Consider the following 25667-nt stretch of genomic DNA (forward strand, 5'->3'; position numbering starts at 1 on the left):
TAGAGAGCAATGGAGAAAGCTGCATGGGCAAAGAGCAATTGCGGTAACCCAGGCAAGCAATAATAGTGGCTTGAACCAGAGTAATAGCAATGAAAACTGATGTGGGTGAGGAATCACAAATTGCAGAGGACTCAGTGGAAGAGTTCAGGGGTTGGGGAAGTCCGGAACATAGAGACAGATGAGGGGACATTTGGAGCCTTGTGGGAAGGACACTTTGGGAAAAGTCTCCTAACATTTCTTTTACTTATTTTTTTATTTCTTGAAGTTTCCCTTTGTGTATTTTATATTATTTGATATATGAAGATTCATACTAGCAATACTAACTTCATTGCTTATGAAGCAGTTGTATATTCTTTGCTGTCATAAAGTGTCTCTGTCTCATTTAATCATTTTTTTAAAAAATGGCTTGTTCTATCCTACTTGAAATTATTTTAATGAGATATGTTTAACTTTATCTGTTGTGTCTGTATACATTTGGAATGCTTGTTCCTTTGTTTTCTCTTTTGCTTTAAGATCTGTTTTCTTCATTCTCGTTTTGCTTTTTGTTTTTATCTTCTTCTGTGTAGCAGTTATTTTTTGCAGTGGAACAAACTACCCCCCACCCTAGCAGCTTAAAACAGCACACACGTTAACCTTGTACGTTCTGTGGGTCAGGAATCCTGGCACGGCTCAGCTGAGTCCTCCGCTTCAGGTGTTGTGCTGGGCACCGTACCCAGCTGAAGGCTCCCATTGGGGAAGATCTGCTTTCAAGCTTTCCCACATGGTTGTTGACAGGATTTAGTTCCTCTTGGGCAGCCAGAGAGCCTCCGTTTCCTGTCACGTGGGCCTCAGCTTAGGGCCACTCACAACATGGAGGCTGGCTTAATCAAAACAAGTGTGAGAGAAGAAGCAGAGAAAGGGTGTCAGCAAGATGGAACTCACAGTCTTTAAAAGCGCAACTTCGGAACTGAAATCCATCACTTTGCCACATTCTCTTTGTAGAGACAAGTCATTACGTCTAGCCTACACGTAAAGGCATGCTACCAGGAGTTGGGGATCACTGGGAGCCACTTGAGAAGGCCACCTACCATGCTCTAGCAATTTAGAAGTTGTATAGTGTATTAAATTATATGTTTACATTTATACTTCTTAGTTTACCTTAGAAATGAAATGATGGTGAAAGATGATGAAATTAATCTACTTAGACTATTTTCTCCTCCCCACCCTCCCCCTTTCTGTTAGTTTGGAGAGCAAACATGATTCTTGTCTCTCTCTCTATTATCATCAAAATATTATTCTTTATCTTATATAATTTTTCTTTTCAGTGTTATAGCAATTACATTTCACTTTATGGCATAGAATCCTAGTTACTTAAATATAATTTCATGTACAAAGAGATTCAAAGCTCATCACCAAACCTTTTCTACCTCATGACTTTCTCATTCATGAATTCATTATTGTTACTCATCTGTTCATTGTCCTGATTTTTTTTTTTGCTGACAGATTCTTCAGAAGTTCATAAATGTTATGCTTCTTGAGTTCTTATGTATTTGAGAATTTCTTTTTCTTACCATTACATATGAAAGGTTAAACCAGGCATAGAAATTTTTTTTCTTTAATATTCATTAGCCACTGTTCCGTTTTCTCCTAGCATCTAATATTGTCTGATTTCGTTTTTGAGGATGACATTTTCCTTTGGCCTGGATGACCATATTTTGTTTGTTTGTTTGTTTGTTTTGGTTTTGTTTTGTTTTTTACAGTCCTTGAAGTTCCCAGGGGGGAAAAAAAAGCTTTTATTAAATTTTCTTGGAATGTGGTGAGCCCTTTCAAAATGTAATTTTAAGATTTTTTTATTTCAGAAAATTCTTCTATTATGTAAATTTTTTTGGTTCCATGTATTCATTCACAGCTTCAAAGATAGCAGTCATTCCTGTCAGTTTTCTCTTGTTTGTTTTCTGCCTCTTTCATCTTCCCCCTCGTCACTTTCATTCTGTGTCATTTTCCACTAAATTCTATGTGATTTTTTTTTCAATAGCTTGCCCTCCATGTCCAATTTTCTTCTGTTTAAATTCTATTCCTTGATGCTCTCAGTGTGATTTTCAGGGATTTAATTTTTTCTACTTATTTCCTCTACTTTTCCAGATTTCTTTTATTTTTACTGTTGCATGGATCCTATGCTATTTTTTCCCCCTGACCTTTCTTGAAGGAAGTCGAGGAGATTTATTAGTTGATTTCATCAAGAATAAAGTGAGCATCTTGCCTTGCTTTGTTGACCTGTGTACGGTTTGAATCATCCATCTAAAATGTAAACCAGAGTACTGAGTGTCGATGGCTCATAGTCTTTAGTCAGTCATTCAGTGATGGATAAGCTGGGACAGGAGGAAAATCTGGTGTGAATAAAGAAGAGAGACATGGAGAAAGAAAGTAGGGGAGGCAGAGAAGGAGGGAGAGAGAGAGTTTTACTTCTTTGTTTTTGTTTTTTTTTTCCCACTTACCTATTACTAACATTTTAAAACAAAGTATTCAGGTGACTCATAATAATATAAGAAGCAATTTAAAAAAATTACTCAATATCCAAATGAAAATAAAGTATCAATACCAGAGGAGAAACAAAAATGAAGATATGTAGCTGCAGCATCCTACGAAGTTATTAAATTAAATTATGGCTGAGCTTTTAAGCTTCCTAGCAACCAAAGCAAGAAAAAATATATAATTTTTAAAAAAAGAAAAGAAAAAAACCCACATATTTGATATATGGTTTTCATTGACTCTAATTGAAAACCTATGAGTTATTCAGGGGGGAAATTTTTGTCATGTTTGGTTCTGAAAAGAAATCAAAGGGAGCAGGATTCTTAATGAATTTGATTAGTAAATACAATAGTGCCATTCATTAAGCTATTTCTTAGAGCATTGTTTAATGAAAGGTGAAAATCTGGCATCTCCACGTAGTCCAGAAAAGGCACATTCCTGTGGTTCATATATTGTGGGATCCAAGCCTATTTAGAAGATAAAATCTTCTCTTTGGAGGAGTAAATAATGTCTTTGGGTTGAAATGTGCCCTCCAAAAAAAATATGTTGAAGTCCTAATCCCGAGTACCTTAGAATGCAACCTTATTTGGAAATAGAGACATTGCAGATATAATTATTTAGATGAAGTTGTACTGGAGTAGGAGGTATTCTTGTAAGAAGAAGTGAGACAGAGAGAAAGGTGCCGTGTGAGGACAGACTTAGAGGGAAGATGAAGGGAAAGACAAGTTATGTGGCCTCAAGCTAAGGGACACTGGGGCTGCCAGAAGCTGGAAGAGGCAAGGAAGGACCCTTCCGTAGATGTGTCAGAGGGAGGCTGGTTCTGCCAAAACTTTGATTCAGACTCTGGCTTCCAGACTATGAAAGCATACAGTTCTGTTGTTTTAAGGCACCCAATTTGTGGAACTTTATTATGGCAGTCTTAAGACACTGATACAGATAGACTGAATTTCATTCAACAGTGTTTTATAAAAATTAGTTCTCCCAACCAAGATTTGATATTGGCTACTTTGATATTGGATATTGACATTTGGTGTTGGATAGTAGAACATTTGTTAAGGGACTAAAGAGGTCTTGTGTGCTGATATTGAAGATGAATCCATATGCTTTAAATGAAAAACCTGTAAATATTGTTAAGGTAAACATTCCCTGTGAACATTGTTATATCTAAAATTCACACCTAGAATGCTGGTCAAGAGTCAAGCATACACTTGAAAACAAATTCAGGGTTGTTGTTGTTGTTTGTTTTTTTTTAAACAGTGTGGGATCTGTTTTATCACATGCAATAAATAAACGTTGCTAAGATGATTTAGTCTAGAAAGTTTACAAAACACGTAGTACCTGCTCCTTACTGTAAGAATTGGACTGACAGAGGATCACAAGCCATACATCAGTTAGAAAATGCAGGATAATTTTAGTATAATTCATAAGCCAGGATTTATAACAATGAGTAGGTAGTAGATCAAATTGTTGTTGAAACTACCCCTAATTATTGAAAACTCATCACTGGGATACAGAATACTTACCCTCATGTTCTCCATAGTGGGAAGGATGTATATGCAGACTTCCCCAAAATTGTCTTCCTTCCTTTCTTATTTCTTCCTGCCCAGAGATTTTTATTCCCAGGCAGATGGTATTAAGAAGCAAAAATTTGTACAGTCTCATCCCCTTATCCAAAGGTCATATTTTTGGACATTCTCCAAAACACAGCAGCAGTCTAGAGATATGGAAAGAAGGGGGTAGATCTTGAGATTTAGAAATAATCATAAAATCCTGAATTAAAATTATGAAGTTTGCAGTAGAGATAAGGCCAGTTGGAGGCGGACTTAGTGACATGAGAAAGACACACTTATCAGCAGAGGTAGGGTGATTGGTTTCGCTACAGTAATGAATGTTGTATATTGAGATTTGTGCCCATAGTGACAGCTGGACACAGAATTAGACATCTAGGAACAGGGAAGAATCCAGTGTTAAGTTTTCTATATTCTAAGGTATAAGCAATTTGAAGTAATAAAAATAGATGGAGCACTTCTCTTACTCTGAAGAATTTAACATAAGTGATAAAATATATAAATCAAATGATTTATTAGATATATGGATAAATTTAAAAGTAAAATGAATGTTTAACATGGTAAAATAAAATTATAAAGGAAATAAAAATGTGAGGAAAGAGATAGAGAATATAAAAATATCCATCGCATTTGAAAAATAACAAAATAGAACTTCTAGAAAGGAAAGATGAAAAGATTGAAATTAAAAACCCAGTGGAAGAATTGAGAGTGGAGGAAACCATAGCTGACAGAGAATTAGGGGATGGGAAGCACGGATTGGGAAACCTTACACAAAATGCAGCACAGAGAAAACTGCTAGGAAATACGACAGAGACGTTCAGTCATGGAAGATAGCATGAGAGAGCTCAGTATGCCTCTAATCAGAATTTCAAGAGGAGATAATACAGGAAAGAAAAAAACAATATTTGAGGACCTAATTAATGAGGCATTTCAGAACTGATGAAAGATAGTAACCTCAGATTCTAAAACCCAGAGGACCCTCAATGAGATAAATTTAAACAGACACAGACACAGACACATAATCACCTAAACACATTTTTGCAAAACTTCAGAATGCCAAAGACAGAAGATATTAAAATTTATCCCAAAGCCGAAAATACAGTTTACCAATAAAGCAATTACAATGAGACAGGTGAATTCTGAATAGCAAAAATGGAAGACAAAAGATTGTGGGAAAGTATTTTAAATGTGCTGATGGATAGTAACTGAAATAATTACTTACCCATTAAAACTGCTCATCAGAATAAGTTAGATTATGCTGTAGTAACAAATTAAGGCTGAAACCTCTGTGGCTTAACGAAAGTTTATCTCTTGCATTATGCATCAAGGATAGGTCAGAGTGTGCCCTGCTCTAGACAGTCACCAAGGGACTCAGGCTGACAGCGGCTCTGCTCTTTCTAGCTACATCACCCAGGGTTACATGAGCAATGAGATCATTTCAGGAGGGAAAGAGGAACATGGAGGAACACAGATTCTAACTACCTTTTTCTTGAAGGGAAACATTTTTTCTAATTACAGTCCTTTGACCAGAATGAGTCACAAAGTCCCACACCATCTGCAAAAGAGAGTGAGAAATGAAGAGAGTTACATGGATATTTAGTAAATACTAACTTTCTCTACCAAAACTATTTTTCAAAATGGAGATAAAATAGAGGTAGTTTGGATAAACACACACTGAGAAAATTTAACATCAAAAAACTCTTAATTAAAGAACTTCTAAGAGTGTCTTCAAGAAGGTGGAAAATGAGGCATGCCTGGCTGGCTCAGTCAGTGGAACATGACACTCCTGATCTTGGGGTTGTAAATTTGAGCCCCACGTTGGGTGCAGAGATCACTTAAAACTTAAAACAAACAGATAAACAAACAAACAAAAAAAACTTTAAAATTTTTTTTCTAAAAAGAAGGAAAATTATCCAGAAGGAAAGTTTGGGTAACAAAAACTGATGTTGAGTAAAGGAAAAGGCACAATGGTTGGATAAATCTGAATACAAAAAATACAAATAATAAATAATAAAAGTACAACTTGTGGAATTAAAAAATAATAGATTTTAAGGTAGAGTGATGATAGGAGTTAAAACATTCTCACATCCTGATATATTTGGGAAGGTTATAAAGATAATAAGTATAGAGTCTGTTAGGTTAAGCATGCATATTCTGATTTCAAAGGAACTACTTAATGAACAAAAATAAAGCTTATAATTACAAAACTAGAGGAGGGAAATTTTTGGAATTAAAAAATTGAATAAACTAAAATAAGGCAAGAAGAAAAAAGAACAGAAAAGTCAGAACAAATAGAAAGTTTAAAAATGGATGATAGAGACAAATTAAAATGTATCAATAAAAGTAAGTGGACTAAACTTCCAGTTGAAAGCAGGTTGTGAGATTGAATTAAAAAATCAAAATCTAGGGATGCCTGGGTGGCTCAGTCTGTTAAGCTGCTGCGTTCAGCTCAGCTCATGATTCCAGGGTCCTGGAATCGAGTCCCGCATGGGACTCCTTGCTCGGCAGCAAGCCCGCTTCTCTCTCCACCTCTGCCTGCCACTCTGCCTGCTTGTGTTCGTGCCCTCTCTCTCTGACAGAGAAATAAAATCTTCAAAAAAAAAAAATCTATGTCTGAGCTGGTTATCAGAGACATGCCTAAAATATAAATAAATAGGAGTTAGAATTAAAGAGATATTTTAGACAAGTATTTTTAAAAAGAGTTGGAGTATATCTAATCATATAACAGATGTTAGGGCAAAAAACTTGATAGACAAAGGAGATCCCTCAGGAATGATAACAAACTTAATTCACTGGGAAGATAAAATGACTCAATTTTTACATACCTAATAACATAGCTTCAATAGCATAAAAGGAAATGTGACATAATTACAAAGAGAAATTGTCAAATTCTTCACTATAGCAAATCATTTAAATGTATCTTTCTCAGTAATTGATAGCTAAAATATTCCAAAAAGCATGAAAGATATGATTAGACAATACAGAAATTGAGTTTATACTTAGAACAGAGAATAGTTTAACCTTTGAAAAATCAATTAATGTAATTCATCAAATTATAGGTTAATGAAGAATAAACACATGCTCATCTCAATAGTTGCAGACAAATCGTTGTATAAAATTTAATATTCACGTTAAGACAAACAAGCAAACGAACAAGCAAACAGAAACTCTTAGTCAACTAGGAATAGACATTACATCACTTGAGCTGATAAAAAATATTTGCCAAAGACTCACAACAATTTCACTCACTGGTGAAAGGTTAGAAGCATTCCCTTAGAAATCAGTAAGATGGGAAGAATGTCTGCAAATACTATGTCTATCCAACACATACTGGAAGTCCTAGCCACACAGTTAGGAAAAAAAAGGGGGCACCTGGGTGGCTCAGTGGGTTAAGCCTCTGCCTCCGACTCAGGTCATAGTCTCAGGGTCCTGGGATGGAGCCACACATCGGGCTCTCTGCTCAGCAGGGAGCCTGCTCCCCACGCCCTCACCACTGTCTGCCTCTCTGCCTGCTTGTGATCTCTCTCTCTGTGTCAAATAAATAAATAAAATCCTAAAAAAAAAAAAAAGAAAAGAAAAGGAATAACAAGTTTTTTTTTAATTACCATTACTTCATAGATGATGTAATTAGCCACATAGAAAAATAGAGAACTATGGAAAATTATAAAAATTAATAAATTAATAATTAGAATTAAAATAGAATTGAAAATTAAAATTAATAATATAATTTGATAGATATGAGATTAATATCAATTACTAACAAAAAGAGTAAGAAAATGTACCTTGAAAAATATATCATTTTCAAGTACAGCGAAACTACAATATACCTGGGAATAACTCTCACCAAATATGTTGCAAGACTTTTATGAAAACATCATATAACTTTATTGCAAGACATTAGAGAATGTTGAAGTAAGTAGAAATATATCGTGTTCCTGAATAGGGGTATTCGTTATTGTGAAGAGTTCAACCCTACCACAAATAATGCATACTCACAGTGAAGTTGTAATAAAAATCTCAACAGGGTGTTTTGAAGAAATTGAGCTGGGTCTAAAATATATGTAACCATAAAGAATCAAGAAATCTAAGGTGCTGTCAAAAAGGAACAAAGGTAGTAGAGGTCTGTCTTATTGAATATAGAGATGTGTTACAGAGGTAATGCGTGAAGTAACTGTGATACTGAAGAAGAAGAAATAAATTGACTAATAGAATATAAGAGAAAGCTCCCAAAAGGACATGGAATATGAGGAACTTGATCTATGATGTAAATGGTCTTGGACAATTGGTTATCCAGCTGACAGAAGACATAATGTAATTAGATCTTTGCCTCATATCATGCCAAAAACATCAACTTCAGGTGGATTAGAAACATAAGTATGAAAGGAAAAACTTTAAATTTTTGGAAGTAAATATAAGAGACCTTCCTTATGCCAACAGGATAAGAAGGAATTTTCTAAAGACACAAAAATATAATTTGTAAAGAAAAATATTGAAGAAATCTGAGCACAATCAGAGTAGAAGCTTTGGTTCATCAGAACATAATATAAATGGGGAGAAAATATTTGTAGTATTTAACTAACAAAATACTAATATTCAGATGAATAAAAAATCGCTATGAATTTTAAGGAAAAAAACAAATAGAAAAGCAGGCAATTCATAGGAGAGGAAACCCATGTGACCAATCAACATATTAAAATACTCAATCTCAGTATTAGCAAAATAAAAATCCAAACTCTGAGATACAATTTTACACCCTCCAGATGGGAAATTTTTTAGAAGTCTGAGCAGGATGTGTTAATGAGGTGGGGAGCAAGCACAGCTCTTTGCTGGAATGAGTATAAATTGGTGTGATTAGTTTGGAAAATAATTTGACATTATGAAGCAAAATTGAAAATCCATGTACTCTATTATTCAGTAATTCCGCACCTAGATTTATAGCTGTAGTACACAGAACAATTCATACTTTCCCATGCCCACGTCCTAATCCCCAGAACCTGTGGATGCGTTGGGTTACATGGCAAAGGAGCATGAAGGTTGCACATGGAATTAAGATTGTTAATCGTTGATAAGAAAATGAGGCGAGGATCCTAGATTATGTAGGTGGCATGACCTTGTAGCCTGTGGTGTATTCCGTTGTCTCCTCCACTAATAGTCTGTAATAATAACAACTGTGACTTAGGGAGCAGTTCTAGGCAATTGACATCCCTCAGTCCAACTCCAAAAGTTACCAGTATTTAGTTGCATTTTAAGGTTGAAGAAACTGAAGTTTCGAGAGTGGGGTAGTCAGCATGGTCATGCCATCATAACTGCAGCATCATCTTACATCTGGTTCCATTAATGTCTCATTTGACTCCATCTCTCTAGCACCTGTCATTAGTGCTGACACTTTCCTGATTAAATGGTTGGGGATGGATGGATGGCCTGGCTTGCTATAAATCCAGGTTTCAAAGAAAGAAGAACAAAGCCAAAGTTGAAATCAGGCTGAGAATACTTGCACTTGGGGTCAGCCTCTGCCTCTATCTAGCTGCTAAAATAGGCATGCTCTCGAATGATAAGTGTGTCCAGGGGTGATTAGTATGGCAAGTGGGCTTCTGGGTGGAGAAAGAACTTAGACTACAAGCTGTTGCTCAGCGGGGAGGCCAGAAAGTCTCTACTCAGAGGCAGGGTGACTGCTGATGCAAATTTTCTTTGTGGAAAAACTATGTTGTCATATGCAATCTTTATCTTAGTTCCCCGGATAGGGAGATAGTGCTTTGCTATCTCTGTGTGCAGCTGTGACCAGAGACTGATGTGGACTCAGTCTCAGGGCAAGTGCATACACACTGCCTACCTTTTTGGTTTATGTCCAGAGTGGCTGTTTTCTGAAAATAGAAGCTGATACTGCCTCTGACTCAATCCCTCTCATCTCGTGTTCTTTCTGGTACATTTGCCCTAAAGTATCAACCCAGCTCAGATTCCTTTGCTACATGCCAGATTTGCAAAAATATGTGAAATTTGTAATTACTGAGAGATTAAAACTTTCTTTTATTAACCCCTGGAAGTTGATGTACATGTACTATGAATCGGAGGCTATATATATATATATATATATGTTTTTAAGTTGTTTCCTTAATTATATATAAGGTCCTGGGGGGGGGTCTCCTTTACTCTGAGTCCTTTGAATGAGGTAACAGAATTCATTTAAGCCCCCCTCTTGGGGTCCATCCCACCTCGTTTGGCCGGAGAGTTTCTGCTTCTGGATTAACCTTTTTAATTCTGGTGACTTGCTGACTCCTTTTTTTTTTTTTCTTTTTTAATATTTTATTTATTTATTTGATAGAGATCACAAGTAGGCAGAGAGGTAGGCAGAGAGAGAGAGGAGGAAGCAGGCTCCTTGCGGGGCAGAGAGCCAGATGTGGGGCCCAATCCCAGGACGCTGGGATCATGAACTGAGCTGAAGGCAGAGGCTTTAACCCACTGAGCTACCCAGGCGCCCCTTGCTAACTCCTCTTAATCTCCTTTTGCAAAGGCTCTTTCCACCTCCTCTCCTCTAATGTCTTCCCTTTATTTTTTTATTTTTTAAAGATTTTATTTATTTATTTATTTGACAGACAGAGATCACAAGTAGACAGAGAGAGAGGAAGGGAAGCAGGATCCCTGCTGAGCAGAGAGCCCTGATGCTGGGCTCCATCCCAGGACCCCAGGATTATGACCTGAGCCGAAGGCAGAGGCTTTAACCCACTGAGCCACCCAGGCGCCCCAGTGTCTTCCGTTTAAAGTGGCTGTTTCAATGAGGGCTTCCTGGCTGCCCATGTAACCGGAAGTGGTAATGTTGCAAGTTCTGAGCACCTGCAGAGGCTCCCTCTGTCTTCTAGTCAGCGGGTTCCAGTCCCCAATTGGCACCTCTAAGGAGATAGGCTTCCCCCTCCCACACCCACTTTCCCCATCCCCAAACTGTGAGACTTAAATAGTAATGGTCACTTTTCAGCTCTTTTTGTATTTTCATCGACCGGTTAAGCTCTGAGCATTTCATTTCCTATGACGCAAACTCTCTTAGTTGTATGTAACTAAGTCTGTCTATTTCTCCCTGCCTTACCCGCTCAATCAATATAGTATTGATTGGATAACAGCAGAACCTATTCTATTTTCTGCCTCTAATTCTCTCTTCTCTCTGCCAAGAAAATCAAGGCTTTGGGGGCAGGCAAGTATCTGGTCCATTCAGTGACTAACTTTTTTCCCTTTTCTTTTTACATTTAGTATTTTTATTATGAAGGTAATGCACGCCCATTATCAGTAACCAGTCTAGGACTGTAAGAATTCCCCAGTCTTCTCTTGCTAACGGTGTAGTAAGTGTTCTTCCAGTCATTCCTAGGTATTTACAAAAAAAAAAAAAAAGCGAAATGAAATAAGATAAAATAAAATAAAATTCACACATAAAACATACTTTACATACACAAATAGAATGCTACCAAAGATATGATTCTGTAAATTGACTTTCACTTATTCATCTTTTATATTTGTCTATTATTCTTTTAATGTTTACAGAACTTCTATTAGTTAGAACACTCTGACTGCAAGTTACAGAAACCCAACTCAAACTATCTCAAGCAAAAAAAGAGAATTTACTGGTATGTCAGAGCGAGGGGAAGAAAGGCAGTGCTGGCCTCAGAAAGGTTTGTCTCTGGAGACCCAACAGCATCTTCAGGATTCCTTCTCTTTCCATTTCTCAGCACTGATGCTCTGTTTTGGCTTCATTCTTTCCTAGAACAAAACAAACTTTTTATTTCATGCAGTAGGGGCAGGGAGAGTTGCCCCTGCTGACACCTTCAGGCTCACGCCCTCCCAGATCTGCCAGCCTAGGTGTTGGGTAACTCTGAGCTCATTTTTCGGCCTCTCCTACCTGCTGCTCTATCATGTAAGCAAATGTGCCTGGGCTCACTCTCCTGAGCCTCTCCTTGTAGCCCAGCCAGTCTCAGGCCAGGTGTGGAAACTGGAAATCCGGGAAGCAAACTTCTTCTTCTTCTTCTTCTTTTTTTTTTTTTTGCTCCCCTGCAGGTCCCTGGAGGGGCAGAAGGCCCCTCCTGGGAGAGAAACATGACCACATCCTTGAATGGCTCCTGAGGGCCCCATCTTGAGTTCATCTCTTCTTACCCATGCCTGTTCTCAGATGGCCAATGTTGGCCCTTCCTCTTACTGGATGCACCTTCGAGGGTAGAGAAAGAGCTGCCCAAACTATGAATCTGTGATTGAGTGTCTCTTGAAGTAATGAACAGCTCAGGAACTCCCCCACCCAGTTTTTGGGACGGAGATTGCTCTTCCTTCCAGGAATTCCCAGAGTTATGCCTTATTATCTCAAAATTATGTTTCAGAAGCCCTAATGCACTGGTGCCCATGGGTGGAGCTTCCTTACAATAAAGATTCCTGGGCTCTGCCCTCTGAGATCAAATTAGTGGATCTGGGGTAAGACCTAGGAATCTATACTTTTTAAAGCAACACACCTGATTTTGTGATCAAACAGACTTAGGAAGGACAAACATAAATCCTCCTACATAATTCTCTTAACTGTACCTTTCCAAAGGGCAGAAGCTGGGGAGGTGCTGACTCCTTTCTTGGGGCATAATGACTGGTCCTGGCCAGGTGTGCAGGTCCTTTCTGCTTTTACCCAAGTCAGTGAGTTTTATTCCCAAGAGATGTCTCAGACGGAATGTTTTTCATAAGTAAGAGAAGATCTAGGTTTTGTTGATCCTGAAGTGTATCCAGTTTTTTTTTTTTCTTTAAGAAAAAAAAAAAGGATCAGTACGAAATCGAGTCTAGAGTGCTAGAAGAGGCTTCAGAATTAAGCTTCATCACCTTCATGGGAATTCTGGCTCTGAACGGCTTTCTCTTTCTGGATCAAATCAAAAGAACTCTTGTTCCCATTGTCTACACCTTCTATATATATAAGATGAACTGAATTTGTGGAAAAGAAAAACAAAAGACCATGAAAATTAATAGTTCTGGCCTGGATAAGTCTGATGCTGAGTTTTTAACCATAACATGGTGGCCTAAGTTTTGTTTTTTGGTGAGCTTACTTGTTATACTCCGTATTCCCTGAAATTGAAGGGACGCACCATGGTTCCTTTATAACCCACATCGCTGTTACCTTTCTGACCACATCCCTGCTGCTTTTCCTCCTTGCTGGCACCTCTTCAACCACACTGGTTTTCCCTGAGCATTACCTGGTACACTTTAGCCCTACAGCCTATGATCTCGGGGTTCCTCTTCCTAGAATGCTGTCACCTTGTTACAGAGAAAGACACATGGTCTCAGGAGAGTTAAATGGCTTAACCAAGTGATTAAAACCCATGAAAACTTTCATGGTTTTCTACTGGTTTCACTCTTAACTCTCCTTTTTCTTTCATACTTCAGTCAGTCAAGAAACCCCATTGGCTCCATCTCAAAATATGTTCTGAGTTCAACCACTTCTTCCATCTCCGCTGTCCCCCTTTGGGTGGGATCACCACTACCTCTTGTCTGTGTTACCACCACAACCTCCCATCTGGTCTCCCTGCTTCTCCTGTCACCCCTTATAGACTATCTCAACATGGCAACCGAAGTGATCCTTTCAATTTTATTTTTTTTTTATCTATTTTTTTTTATTTTAAGATTTTATTTATTTATTTGATAGAGAGAGATCACAAGTAGATGGAAAGGCAGGTAGAGAGAGAGAGAGAGATGGAAGCAGGCTCCCTGCCAAGCAGAGAGCCGGATGCGGGACTCGATCCCAGGACCCTGAGATCATGACCCGAGCCGAAGGCAGCGGCTTAACCCACTGAGCCACCCAGGCGCCCCAGATCCTTTCAAATATAAATTAGATCATGTCACTTCTTTTCTCAAAACTCTGTCATGGTTCCTATTTCCTATGGAGTCAAAGCCAATGCCCTTAGAAAGACTTCTTAAGCTCTATAGCTATGCTGTCTAAACAGGTGACCACTGGTGGCATGTGGTTAGAGATCACTCGAGGTAGGGTCAGTCTGAACTGAGAAGTAAAACACACAGTAGATTTTGAGGAATTCCTTTGAGAAAAAAGAATTTGAAGATTAATGGTTGCCCAGGGCAGGAGCTGGTGGTAGGTGGTGGGAAGGGTATTGAGGGAATAGGTGTAGGAGTCAGAAAGTACAAACCTGTAGCTATATGATAAGTAAGTCATGGGAATGTAATATCTAGCATGGTATCTATAGTTAATAATACTGTATTGTATATTTGAAAGTTGCTAAGAGAGTAGAAATTAAAAGTTCTCATCATAAGAAAAATTATAACTGTGTGAGGTGATAGAAGTTAACTAAATGTACTGTGTGAAGCATTTTCCAATATATGCGTACATCAAATCATTATGTTGTACATCTTAAACTAATACAATGCTTTATGTCAATTATATCTCAATAAAACTGGAAAAATAGGAGTGTCTGGGTAGTTCAGTTGGTTAAGCAACTGTCTTCAACTCAGGTCTTGATCCTGGAGTCCCAGAATCAAGGGCTGCATCAAGCTTCCAGCTCAGCAGGGCGTATGCTTCTCCTTCTGACTCTCTCACCTCTCATACTCTCATGTTCTCTCTCACCCTCACTCTCTCTCCAATAAATAAATAAAATACATATTTTTTTAAAACTGGAAAAATAAAACATAAAAATGTAAAATATTCAGTCATCTTTATACTGATTATATATTGAAATTATAATATTTTGAATATATTGGATAAACAAAATATAGCACTAAAATTAATTTCACCAGTTTCTTTTTATTCTTGTAGAGTGGTTAGTAGAAAATTTTACGTTGCATATGTGACTCCACATTTCTGGCTTGCATTAGATTTGTATTGGTCAGCATTGGTCTATAGTATCTGACCCTTCCCTAAAACCTTTCCGGATCTTGTTTCCTGCTCACTCCTGTTCTTGTTCACTCCAATACAGATATGCTGACCTCCTTGCTAGTCTTTGAACATAGGTGCATACCAGGCATTCTCCTGCCTCAGGGCCTTTGCACCTGCTATTTCCACTCCTTCATTTCCTTCCAATTATCTGGATTATTTGCTCCTTAACCTCCTCTGGACCTGATTCAAACCTCACGGTCTCAATGAGTTTTTCTTTCTTCATCCACCTCTATTTCTGTAATCACTGAGCTCCTTTCCTAACTTATTGTTCTCCACAGTGTTTGTCATACTATATATTTTTTCATATTTATTTTTATTATCTAACTTACTCTAGAATCCATGAGGGTAGGATGTATTGTTTAAAACTATCCTCCTGGGGCGCCTGGGTGGCTCAGTGGGTTAAGCCACTGCCTTCGGCTCAGGTCATGATCTCGGGGTCCTGGGATCGAGTCCCGCATCGGGCTCTCTGCTCAGCAGGGAGCCTGCTTCCTCCTCTCTCTTTCTCTGCCTCTCTGCCTACTTGTGATTTCTCTCTGTCAAATAAATAAATAAAATCTTAAAAAAAAAAAAAACTATGCTCCTGACATCTGGAACTATGCTTGGAACATGGTAGATTCTCAACAAATATTTGTTAAATAAATACTGAATGAATTTTAATCAATCACTTAATTATATGGGTGAAGGAACTGAGAAAAAGTAGAGTTTTACAGTGAGTGAGGGGCAGAGTGTATGTACTCTCAGTAGGATCAATGCTATCAATCGGAAATGCAGGTGCCACCCCCTTGAGTCCTGACCCTTTACTTACATTTGTGTTTCTTCACCGAACTGTCCACATTTTTGTGTCTCTTTTAAGTCTTACACTTAAGGAAAGAAAGATCTACTCCAGAATATATTTCATCTCTGTCATCACACCTAAGAGATGACCTCTGACATTCCTTTTTGCTTTAAGGATAAGCCTTTAAGAATTTTTTTCTAGACAGGAATTGTAGATCTGCCTGGAAACGAATGACACTTCACCAGGAAAGAGTTCTTGGAGAAAACCATTACATTTGATTATACAATGGAATATTTAATTTATAGCCTGAAGAATTTAAACTAGTTTATGTATTTGACTAACCAACACATTTTCCTGAGCACTAACATATTCCAGGTATTGTTTAAGGTTTTGGAAACAAACATGATTTTCAGGGAGCTAAGAGCCTCATGTATGTGTATGGTGTCAGGGGTGTGGTTAACAAACACACACAGGATGTATGGGTTTCCTATGTTGCTGTAACAAATGATCACAAGTTTAGTGACTTAAAATACACGTTTGTTCTTTTAGCAATTCTGGGAATGAGAAATCTAAAATGGTTCTTATTTGACTAAAATAAAGGTGCCACGAAGCTGTGTCCCTTCTGGAAGCTCTAGGGGAGGATTTGTTATCTGGCCTTTTTTCAACTGTTACTGACTGCCTGTATTCCCTGGTTATGTCTCCCTGTTTCCCTCTTGAGAACATGTCACTCCAGGATCTGCTTCCACCATCCCTGGTCATCTCTCTCACTCTGAATCCTCCTGGGTTCCTCATATATGGATCTTTGCGATGATATCCACCCATCCTCATAATCTATAATCCATAATCTCCCTATTTCAGGGTTATAACTTAATCACATCAGCAAAGTCCCCATTGCTATAGAAGGTAAAGTTTGTAGGTTCTGGGGATGAGGACGTGGGTATCTTGGGGGACTATTATTCAGGCTACCATACAGGACAAAATGACAGGTGTCACAGTGGAAGTAAATGCCAGATGTTATGTGAACACAAATGACAGACAAGACGGTGTGGAGGAGGAGTGGCACAGTTTTATGGAGTAAGTGACTTTGCACTGAGGCTTACATGATGGGAATGGACAACAGGCATCACATCTAAAGGAATGTGCAAGGGAAAGGAGGTATAAACGAAGAGGGCTTTTGCATGGCTACCTAACAAATTACTTCCAAATTTAGCAGCTTACAGTAATAAGTGAGATCCCATACAGTTGCTGAAAGTCATGAATCTGGGCAATTCCTGACTGGATGGTCTTGCCTTATGGTCTCTCATGAAGTTGTTCTCAGGCATTGGCTGGGACCGCAATCATCTGAAGGGGCAGGAAGAGCAGTACCCCAGCTCACTCATGTGACTGTCAGCAGAAATTTTCAGTTCCTTACCAGGTAGGCCTTTCCATAGAGTTACTTACATGGCGTAGTTTCCCTGAGGGCAAGTAATATGAAAGGCAGACCGAGGCGAAGATAGGAGCCCCAGTTACTTATAACCTCATCTTGCAAGTGACACACCACCCCCTCTGCCATTCTGTTGGTCTTCCAGAGCAACTCTGGGACTGTGTGGGAGAAGACTTCATAAGGGCATGAATACTAGGAGGTGGGGATCATTAGGGACCATCTTGGAGTGTGGTTACCCCAATATTCTTGGAATTAGAAGAGTTTCTGTGGTTGCTGGTCTGTGGGGCAGTCATGAGAGATTGGCAGGAACAAAGTTGGCATAGGAAGGGATAGCCAGAGCATGGAGGACTATATGTTTGGCCAAGGAGTTTGGAGATAATTCTTTTATTAATAGGGAGCTATTGTAGGGTCTTCATTAATGAAGGGACATGACCAAACTGATTTTTAGAATGATCACTGTGGGGACTCTTGGGTGGCTCAGTTGGTAGTGTCTCCCTTTGGCTCCGGTCATGATCCCAGAGTTCTAAGGTCCAGTCCTGCATCAGGCTTCTTGCTCAGTGGGGATCCTGCTTCTTCTCCCTCTGCCTGCCGCTCCCCCTGTGGTGCTTGCTCTCTTTCTCTGACAGATAAATAAATAAAAGTCTTTGAAAAGAAGAAGAAGAATGATCATTGTGTGTGTGGTAAGGATATAAGAAGGGAAAGCAGAAGGCAAAGAGATTAGGGAGAAAAAGTGGCTAAGAGGCTATTGCAAGAGTATAGCAGAGAGAGGATGAGGCTTGATAGAAGGCACTGGTGGTCAACAAGTGCCAAGGATGATGGTTTCTGGGCATTTTCAGGAAGTGGAATAGTTTGGAAGGCAGAGGGTGTGGGAGGGAGGCCTCAGAGAATGTCCTGGTTTGCAGGAGGGATAAATACCAATCAACAAATCTACAATGAAAGACATGGTTGACATGAGAGTCATTTTCTAAATGCCATCTTTATAATACCATCTTTAGAACTACCATTTTTGAATGCCTGCTGTATACCCTACTCTGCTATGAACCTTGCATTCATTTACTTCATTGTGTCCTCACACTAACCCAGTGAGATCTGCCATGTTATTATTTCCTTTGGTTAGATGAGGCAACTGAAGTAGGTACTGCAAGTATCCTATTTTACGGAGGGGGACACAGTCTTGGTGTAAACAGCAGTGCTCAATTATGTCAATTATGTAGCAAGTACATGACAGACACAAGTCTCAAATCCAGATCTTTTGACTGCAGATCCTGTGCCCTTAATTGGAAAGTCATCTATAGTGTGCCTTATAGAACTAGAGATGTTTTCCAGCAGGGTCGGGGTGACGTGAAGGGACGATTTATTACCTGACATGTGAGAGACAGCAAGTAAATAAAGCAGGAACAAGATCAGGAATCCACGTATGCAGTGGTTTGGACAAAGGATCAAACACCCTCTTCCTGTTAAATATGTAGAGACTTCGCATATGGCAATGCTTGCTAGCTTTTCTCTGGGACCCTCTGTTAGTTTTTTGTTATTTCTGAAAAAATGTGTGGAAGTGCTTTCACTCACTTAAAAAGACCCAAGTTGCTTGTTTTCTTGTTATGGGAAAGTCTAGTGCCCTATGTTGCCAGACGGTCATTTCAGCCTAAGAATGATACAAAGGTAGCTTTACCACAGCACATTTTTCGTTAGAAAAGAGAAAGTGGAGTGGGTGGATGAAGCATGTCAGACAGATCATGTCTTTTTCTTAGAAAGGGTTCCCATAACAGCAGATAAATTGGTGTGGAAATGGCTAGCAGTTATTTCTTTATGTAAAACTTGGGTTAAAAAAAAAAATCCTGTATCTAAGGTTGTTCTGTGGAATTTAAGAGGGGATAAAAGGAATCTGCTCTTTAAGTGGCTCCTAGACCATTCGTGTCCTAGAGTAGATGGACCTCTGGACCTCAGGCTTCCTGAAGATCAGAGTGGGAAAGCACAGGGTCCCACCGAAGAGTGTGAAAAACTTCACAGCTTCTTTGCAGTTGTCTGGAATTTCCCGGAGAAAGCAAAATACAAGGCTAAATATAGTCTTTCACCTTGAAATGCCGTAAGGGTAATAAAAACAGGGTTAGGATAGGTTGGTTTGCAACACTCCCACTTCACATTTTATGTGAGTTTCCAAGCAACAGAGCTTCGCTGAAACTAGAGAAGTAGACAAGTGAGGGATGAGCCCAGAAGGTTCAGCTATGGAGGTGCCCAGACAGCTCTGGACATCAGAGAACTGCGTGTCCCATTTCCCTAACCTAACCCCCTCCCACCATCCTGCCTCTCCCCTGCTCTACCCTCAGAAGTTGCAGAACCCCCAGCATAAGGTGGCTCTTCAGTCAGTACTCTCATCCTTGCCTTGATACCCGATACATCATACGTTCCCGCCCTGAATTACCTAGGAACCATCCAGTGTTAGAAGGAAAATAGGTTCCATCTCAATTTTCTTCATTATTTGTTCGTGAGGTATATAAAGCAGTGGGAGTTATTTTGGGGAGTTCTACTCGACTAATTTTAACACACACTTTTTCCTTCTAACTTTTGTTTTTCTATTGAAAGAAATGTCTATAAAGTAAAAAAAAAAAAAAATTATGAAACTTTTCCAGTCTGGGTTAACAATTAATATGGTGATTAGATGCCTATCAATATACTTGTTTGTACCAACATCATAAAAACGCACACGTTCCCACGAATGGGCTAAGGACAGCAAAACCAGGTAAAGACTGCCTGACAGGGAAGTAATCCACATTTCTAGGAGGCCCACTGTAATAAAGTCAAATGCTGGATATATGAAGATTTATGACATGTTAGCTTGTTATTATCACACATTATATGGCTAAGTCGGCCATGGGAAATCAATTCAGAAGGAAGTAGTCCATGGACACATTTAGCCTTCAGTTTGAAACTCTTTTACCTGCCACAGTCACATGAATCTTAGAGGGCTAGAAGGTCAGCATTGACTGGACGTTAACATTAGGACATTAGCGAATGTTGGCTGAGTAGGACCTTAGTAACAACTGCCTGTTTGCCCAACTTGTCCAAGTTTTCTCTAATTGTCTTTATGAGCCTACTATTATAAATTTTGCCAGTTGAAGAAATCATTTGATGAAATGACTGAAATGGACATTGTCTGACAGGTTTTCAGAGAATGAGATAAAATTCCAAAAATTGTATTTCAGGGTGGAATTTGGTGTGTTTGGGTCTCTCCCTTCGCAGAGACACATCTTATTGTCTCTAGGGAGAAGTGACACCAGGAGCCACATAGGACAGGAATACTCAGGCTGGTGCTCGGTACTGCTGAGGTCCTGATGGAACCAGACTGACAAGCCCCAGCACCTCACCTCTGACTCCAGAATAACTCTTAGCTTCTCTTCCTGTTTTGTCTTGTTAGTCCTTCCAGTTAAGAAACTCTATTCCAACTGATGGGTTTCCTTCTTCTTCCTTCTTCCATATCCTCTTGTGTCCCCTCTTTATTGGTCTGGTGACTGTTTCAAGCACACTGGTCACGGTAACTGACCTCTCCTGCTCAGCCCAGGATCACTTCCTGTGGCAATGCTGAGCCATATACGGGAGACCTCAGCCAGCTCCTGAGTTTCTTTTAAGACTCTACTTTCTTAGTGTAGTTTGAGGTTCACAGAAAAATTTAGACGAAGGTATAGAGATTTTCTATATACCATCCTGCCCCCACCACATGCTTAGCCTCTCCCATTATCAACATCTGTCACCAGAGTTGGATATTCATTACATGGGTGGATCTTCATGGACATGTCAAAATCATTCAAAGTCTATTGTTTACATTAGGGCTCACCACTTTTTTTGATTTTGAACATTTGACACACGATATTACATTACTTTCAGGTGTACAACATAGTGATTCCACTTCTCTATATGTTATGCTGTGCTCATCGCAAGTGTGGCTACCGTCTGTTACCACATGACCCTATTACAATACCATTGTCTATATTCCCTATGTGCCTTTTATTCCCATGATTTAGTCATTCCACAACTGGAAGCAAGCTTGTATCTCCCACTCCTCTTCACCATCCTTCCACCCCCCCATCCCCTCTGGTGATCATCCATTAGGGTTCTCTCTTGGTATTGTGTGTTCTACCGGTTTGAACGAATGTATAATGACATGTATCATACAGAGTGTTTTCATTGCCCTAAAAATCCTCTGTGATCCACCTATTCAACCCTTTCCCTACACTAACCCCTGGAAATGACCATGTCCATAGTTTTGCTGTTCTAGGATGTCATATAGTTGGAATCATATAGTATGTAGCTTTTCAGATTGGTTTCTTTCACTCAAGCAGTATGCATTTAAGCTTTCTCTGTGTCCTTTTATGGCTTGATAACTCATTTTCTCTTAGCACTGGATAATACTCCACTATCTGAATGGACCTCAGTTTATTTATCTGTTCTGAAGGACATCCTGGTTGCTTCTAAGCTCTTACAATTCTGAGAACAGCTGTCATAAACATTCTTGTGCAGGTTTTTGTGTGGACGTAAGTTTTCAGTTCTTTTGGGCTAATGTCAAGGAGCATGGTTTGCTGGATCATGCAGTAAGAGTATGTTTAGTTTTGTAAGAAACTGCCAAACTGTGTTTCAAAGTGACTATGTGTTTTGCATTCTCTCAACCAATGTCTCAGAGGTCCCGTTGCTCCCCACCCCACCAACATTTAGTGTTGTCAGTGTTGTGGATTTTGGCCATTCTAGATAGGTAGTGTGTAGTATCTCATCAGGCTTTTAATGTGCCTTCTCCTGATGACATATGATGTGGAGCAACTTTTGATATGCTTTCTCAAAAAGAACAGCACATTTACTCTATCTTTAAAATATCACAGCTAGGTCCCAAGAATCATCTATCATTTTATTTCTGTTCCTGAACAACTTAGAAGTTATTCATCAGCCTGAGGAGCTATTCCTTTTTCAGAGACATGGATCCATCCTCAAATTTTCTGATAGCCTTGTTTTCAACTGTTGTGGCTTGCTGAATCAAAGCAGTGGAATTTGATATAAGTTGAGCATTCCTTCCAGAATTAACTCATCTTTCTGGGCACGAGACATTGAACCCAAGCGATGTGTGGCCTCATCCAAACACTGCAGATGTATTTGTCACCCAAGAAATTTTGGACTTCAGTCAAAGACCTACTCCCCTGACTAATGACATTGATGGGGGAAGTGAGCATACATAGACCTCATCTTGTAACGAAAACCCAGTGTAACACCCTTGATCATGTTCTGTACGTGACTACGGAAAGTGTGAACAGTAGCCATTTCCTTTCTATTTCCCCACTGTTTGTTAACCCAGAGCCTCTTCTTTTTCTTTCCAAGAAGACGGAGTTTTATACTGATGTGCTTGAAGTCCTTCTGCAGGGCTCTTCTGAGGCTCTTCACAATAGCTGTGCAGCCCTTCAAGTGATGTCGACATTTTCTGGAATGTCAGTCTTCTGATTGCTGCCCACTGCAGATGTGGCAAAGAGCTCATATGCTTGTCATCTCTAGGTCTTCTTTGATGAGGTGTCTGTTAAGCAGTTGGCCCATTTTAACTAGGTTGTTCATTTTCATATTGTCAGTTTTTAAGCGATCTTTGTATATTTTGGGTAATAGTGCTTTATCAGATGTGTCTGTTACAAGGTATGCTCCCTGTCAGATGTGTCTGTTACAAGGTATGCTCCCAGTATCTGTGTTGTTGTCTCATTTTCTTATCATTGTGTTACACAGCAGAAGTTTTGGGGTGCCTGACCAGCTCAGTCAGTGGACCATGTGACTCTTGATCTTGGGGTAGTGACTTTGAGCCCCATGCTGGGTGTAGAGATTACTTTAAAAAAAATAAAGATTAAAAAAAGTAATATTAGTCACCCTTCTTGAGAATATTCACAGAACAGAAGTTCTTTTTGTTTTGTTTTGTTTTACTGAGGTGGGGGAGAGAGTGTCGGTGGAGGAGGGGCAGAGGGAAAGGGAGAGAGAGAATCTTAAGCAGGTTCTATGCCCATTATGGAGCCCAACATGGGGCTTGATGTGATGCTCGATCTCACACCCCTGACATCGTGACCTGAGCAGAAATCAAGTGTCTGATGCTTACCAGTTGAGCCACCCAGGTGTCCCCAGAAGTTTTTAATTTTAACGAAATATATTTACCAATTTTTACTTTCATGGATTGTGCCTTTGGTTTGTATTTAAAAGTCATTTCCATGTCCAAGGTCATCTAGGTGTGTGTTCCAGGAGTTTTATAGTTTTGTGCTTTATATTTAGGTCTGTGATTCATTTTAATTTTTGTGAAGGTGTAAGGTCTATGTCTAGATTAATTCCCGGGTAGTGAACAAACTGTTATTTGGCAAGATCAATTAAGAATAAGAAGATTAGAAGTTTTTATTTTATCTTCACTGTTTCTTCTCTGATGCTCTTCCTTTCTTTATGTAGATCCAAATTTCTAATCTATATTATTCTCCTCTCTAAAGAAGTTCTTTTAACACTTCTTGTAAGACAGATCTTTGGTAAAACATTCTTTCCACTTTTGTTTGAGGAAATTTTTTTTTTAATTTTGGTTTTAAATGCTAATTTAAATTTAAATGCTAATTTTGTAGGGCTCAGAATTCTAGAATGTTAGGTCTATGTGGATGAACTAGGATGATTTCTGAGGAAAAGTTGAATATAATTCTTATCTTTGTTTCTCTATAGGTAAGATTTCCCCCCTCCCCTTCTGGCTTTTTTCAAGACTTCTTCACTTTTGATTTTCTGTCATTTGAAAATGATACACCTACATGTGGGTGATTTTTGTTTGTTGCATGCATCCTGCTTGGGGTTTCTGAGTTTCCTGGATATAGTTTGGTAACTGACATAAACTTGGGAAATTCTGATTCATTGTTGTTTCAGTATTTCTTCTGTTCCTTTATCAATTTCTTCTCTCTTTTTGACGTTCTCACTACACATATGTTACATCTTTTGCGGTTGTCCCATAGTCCTTGGATAGTCTTTCCTATTTTTTTCAACCTTTATTCTTTACTTTTCAGTTTTGGAAATTTCTACTGATATACATCCTTAAGCTCAGGGATTCTTTCCTCCACTGTGCCCAGTCTACTAAAAAGAGCCCATCAGAGGTGTTCTTCATTTCTCCTATAGTGTGTGTGTGTGTGTGTGTGTGTGTGTGTGTGTGTGTGTGTGTGTGTTTTAATCTCTAGCTTTTCTTTTTGGTTCTTTCTTAGGGTTTCCTTTTCTCTCCTTACGTTGCCCTTCCCTTCTTTCATGCTGTCTACTTATTCCTTAGAACCAGTCCTAGTTGTTTTAAAGCCCCAGTCTGATAATTCTAATGTCCCTGCCATGTCTGGTTTGGCGATTTGCTCTGTCTCTTCAAAAAAAAATTTTTTGGCTTTGAGTATGTCTTGTAATTTTTTCTTGATAACTGGACATGATGCACCAAGTAAAATGAACTGCTGTAAACGGGCCTTTAGTAATGTGGTGTGGGGTGTGGAGAGGGAGGGAGAGTTTTACAGCCCTAGGATTAAGTCTCCATCTCTTAGTAAGCGGAGGTCTCTGGCCTTTGAACTACACAAGTATTTCTCAGGTTTTTTTCCTCCACACACCCGTCCCCCCTTTAGGTGGGACAGGGTGGGCTATCTGGAGTTAGGTATTTCTCTTCCCCCAGGCCAGTTAATTTCTCATATTACCTCAGCAGGAGACCGTGGAGATCAAACAAACCCTATTAGCCAGTGGCGCTGGCCCCCGTGCTGCCAGCTCTCGGCCCGCGATGGGTACAGATGTCTCCACTGGGGATCATCCAGAAAGCAAAACCTGGTAGGAAGGACCAAAGGAAGGGCATTCCCTGACAAATGCGGTGGTTTCCAAAATCTGGTTTTGTTTCCTTCTTTTTCCGAAGACTTTCCTGCGCTCGCCACAGCGATGAGAACAAATTACACATTCGGCTTTATTTAAGGAAGGGCCTCGCCTGGTGAGGAGGCAGAGAAAACTTACCATCAGCCAGACGTGGAGCATTAAAGACCTCTATTTCATTTTCCAGAATATTCCATTGTGAAACATCTGTTGACTCGGTATTTGCAGGAGGAGAAAATAGCATGTTGATCTGGAAATATATATATATATATATATATATATATATATACATGTATATATACTTTTTTTCTTGAAAGTATATTAACTAGATAACTCAAGGAGATGGCAGTTGACCTCCATGCTGATGTCTTCTAGTACTGCTGGGAAAGATACTTCGAGTGGGCTCAGTGGAAGCAACCTGCCCTGGAAGGTCCAGCAATTGATTCTGCCCCTGCTACTGTCTTGTGACCTTCTATTCTGAGCTCTATTTCTTCCCCTATAAGATGGGCTTAATAATACCTTACTGGAGGAGCTTTAGGAAGGAGTAAAAGGGTTTTTTTTTTTGTTTTTGTTTTTTTGAAAAAGTAGATGTACTTTTAAAATGTAATGGTCTATGTAGCCCTAACCTTTGAATCTCACTTTTTCCAATGGTCCTGG

The 25667-nt window shown here is 39.1% G+C and overlaps 1 protein-coding gene and 1 pseudogene across 3 annotated transcripts in view; both read right to left on the minus strand.

Moving 5' to 3' along the window:
• Nucleotides 1-7477, minus strand: part of SAMD13 (sterile alpha motif domain containing 13) — a 51965-nt gene extending 44488 nt beyond the window's left edge. The window contains exons 1-3 of one of the 3 annotated variants that reach the window (XM_032302322.1): nt 7449-7477; nt 5559-5631; nt 4032-4222 (exon numbers count right to left, since the gene is read on the minus strand). In XM_032302322.1, coding sequence (XP_032158213.1) covers nt 4032-4170 — 139 coding nt within the window. In that variant the 5' untranslated portion in view covers nt 4171-4222; nt 5559-5631; nt 7449-7477. Of the gene's footprint in view, nt 1-4031; nt 4223-5298; nt 5463-5558; nt 5632-7325; nt 7342-7448 lie in introns of those variants that run through there. The other 2 variants (XM_032302323.1, XM_032302324.1) reach the window with 2 other exon arrangements.
• Nucleotides 7478-22078: 14601 nt separating this feature from the next.
• LOC116568190 lies at nt 22079-25254 on the minus strand (annotated as a pseudogene).
• Nucleotides 25255-25667: the final 413 nt, after the last annotated feature.

The sequence above is a fragment of the Mustela erminea genome, chromosome 10 (genome assembly GCF_009829155.1).
Source record: "Mustela erminea isolate mMusErm1 chromosome 10, mMusErm1.Pri, whole genome shotgun sequence".
Taxonomy (NCBI): domain Eukaryota; kingdom Metazoa; phylum Chordata; class Mammalia; order Carnivora; family Mustelidae; genus Mustela; species Mustela erminea.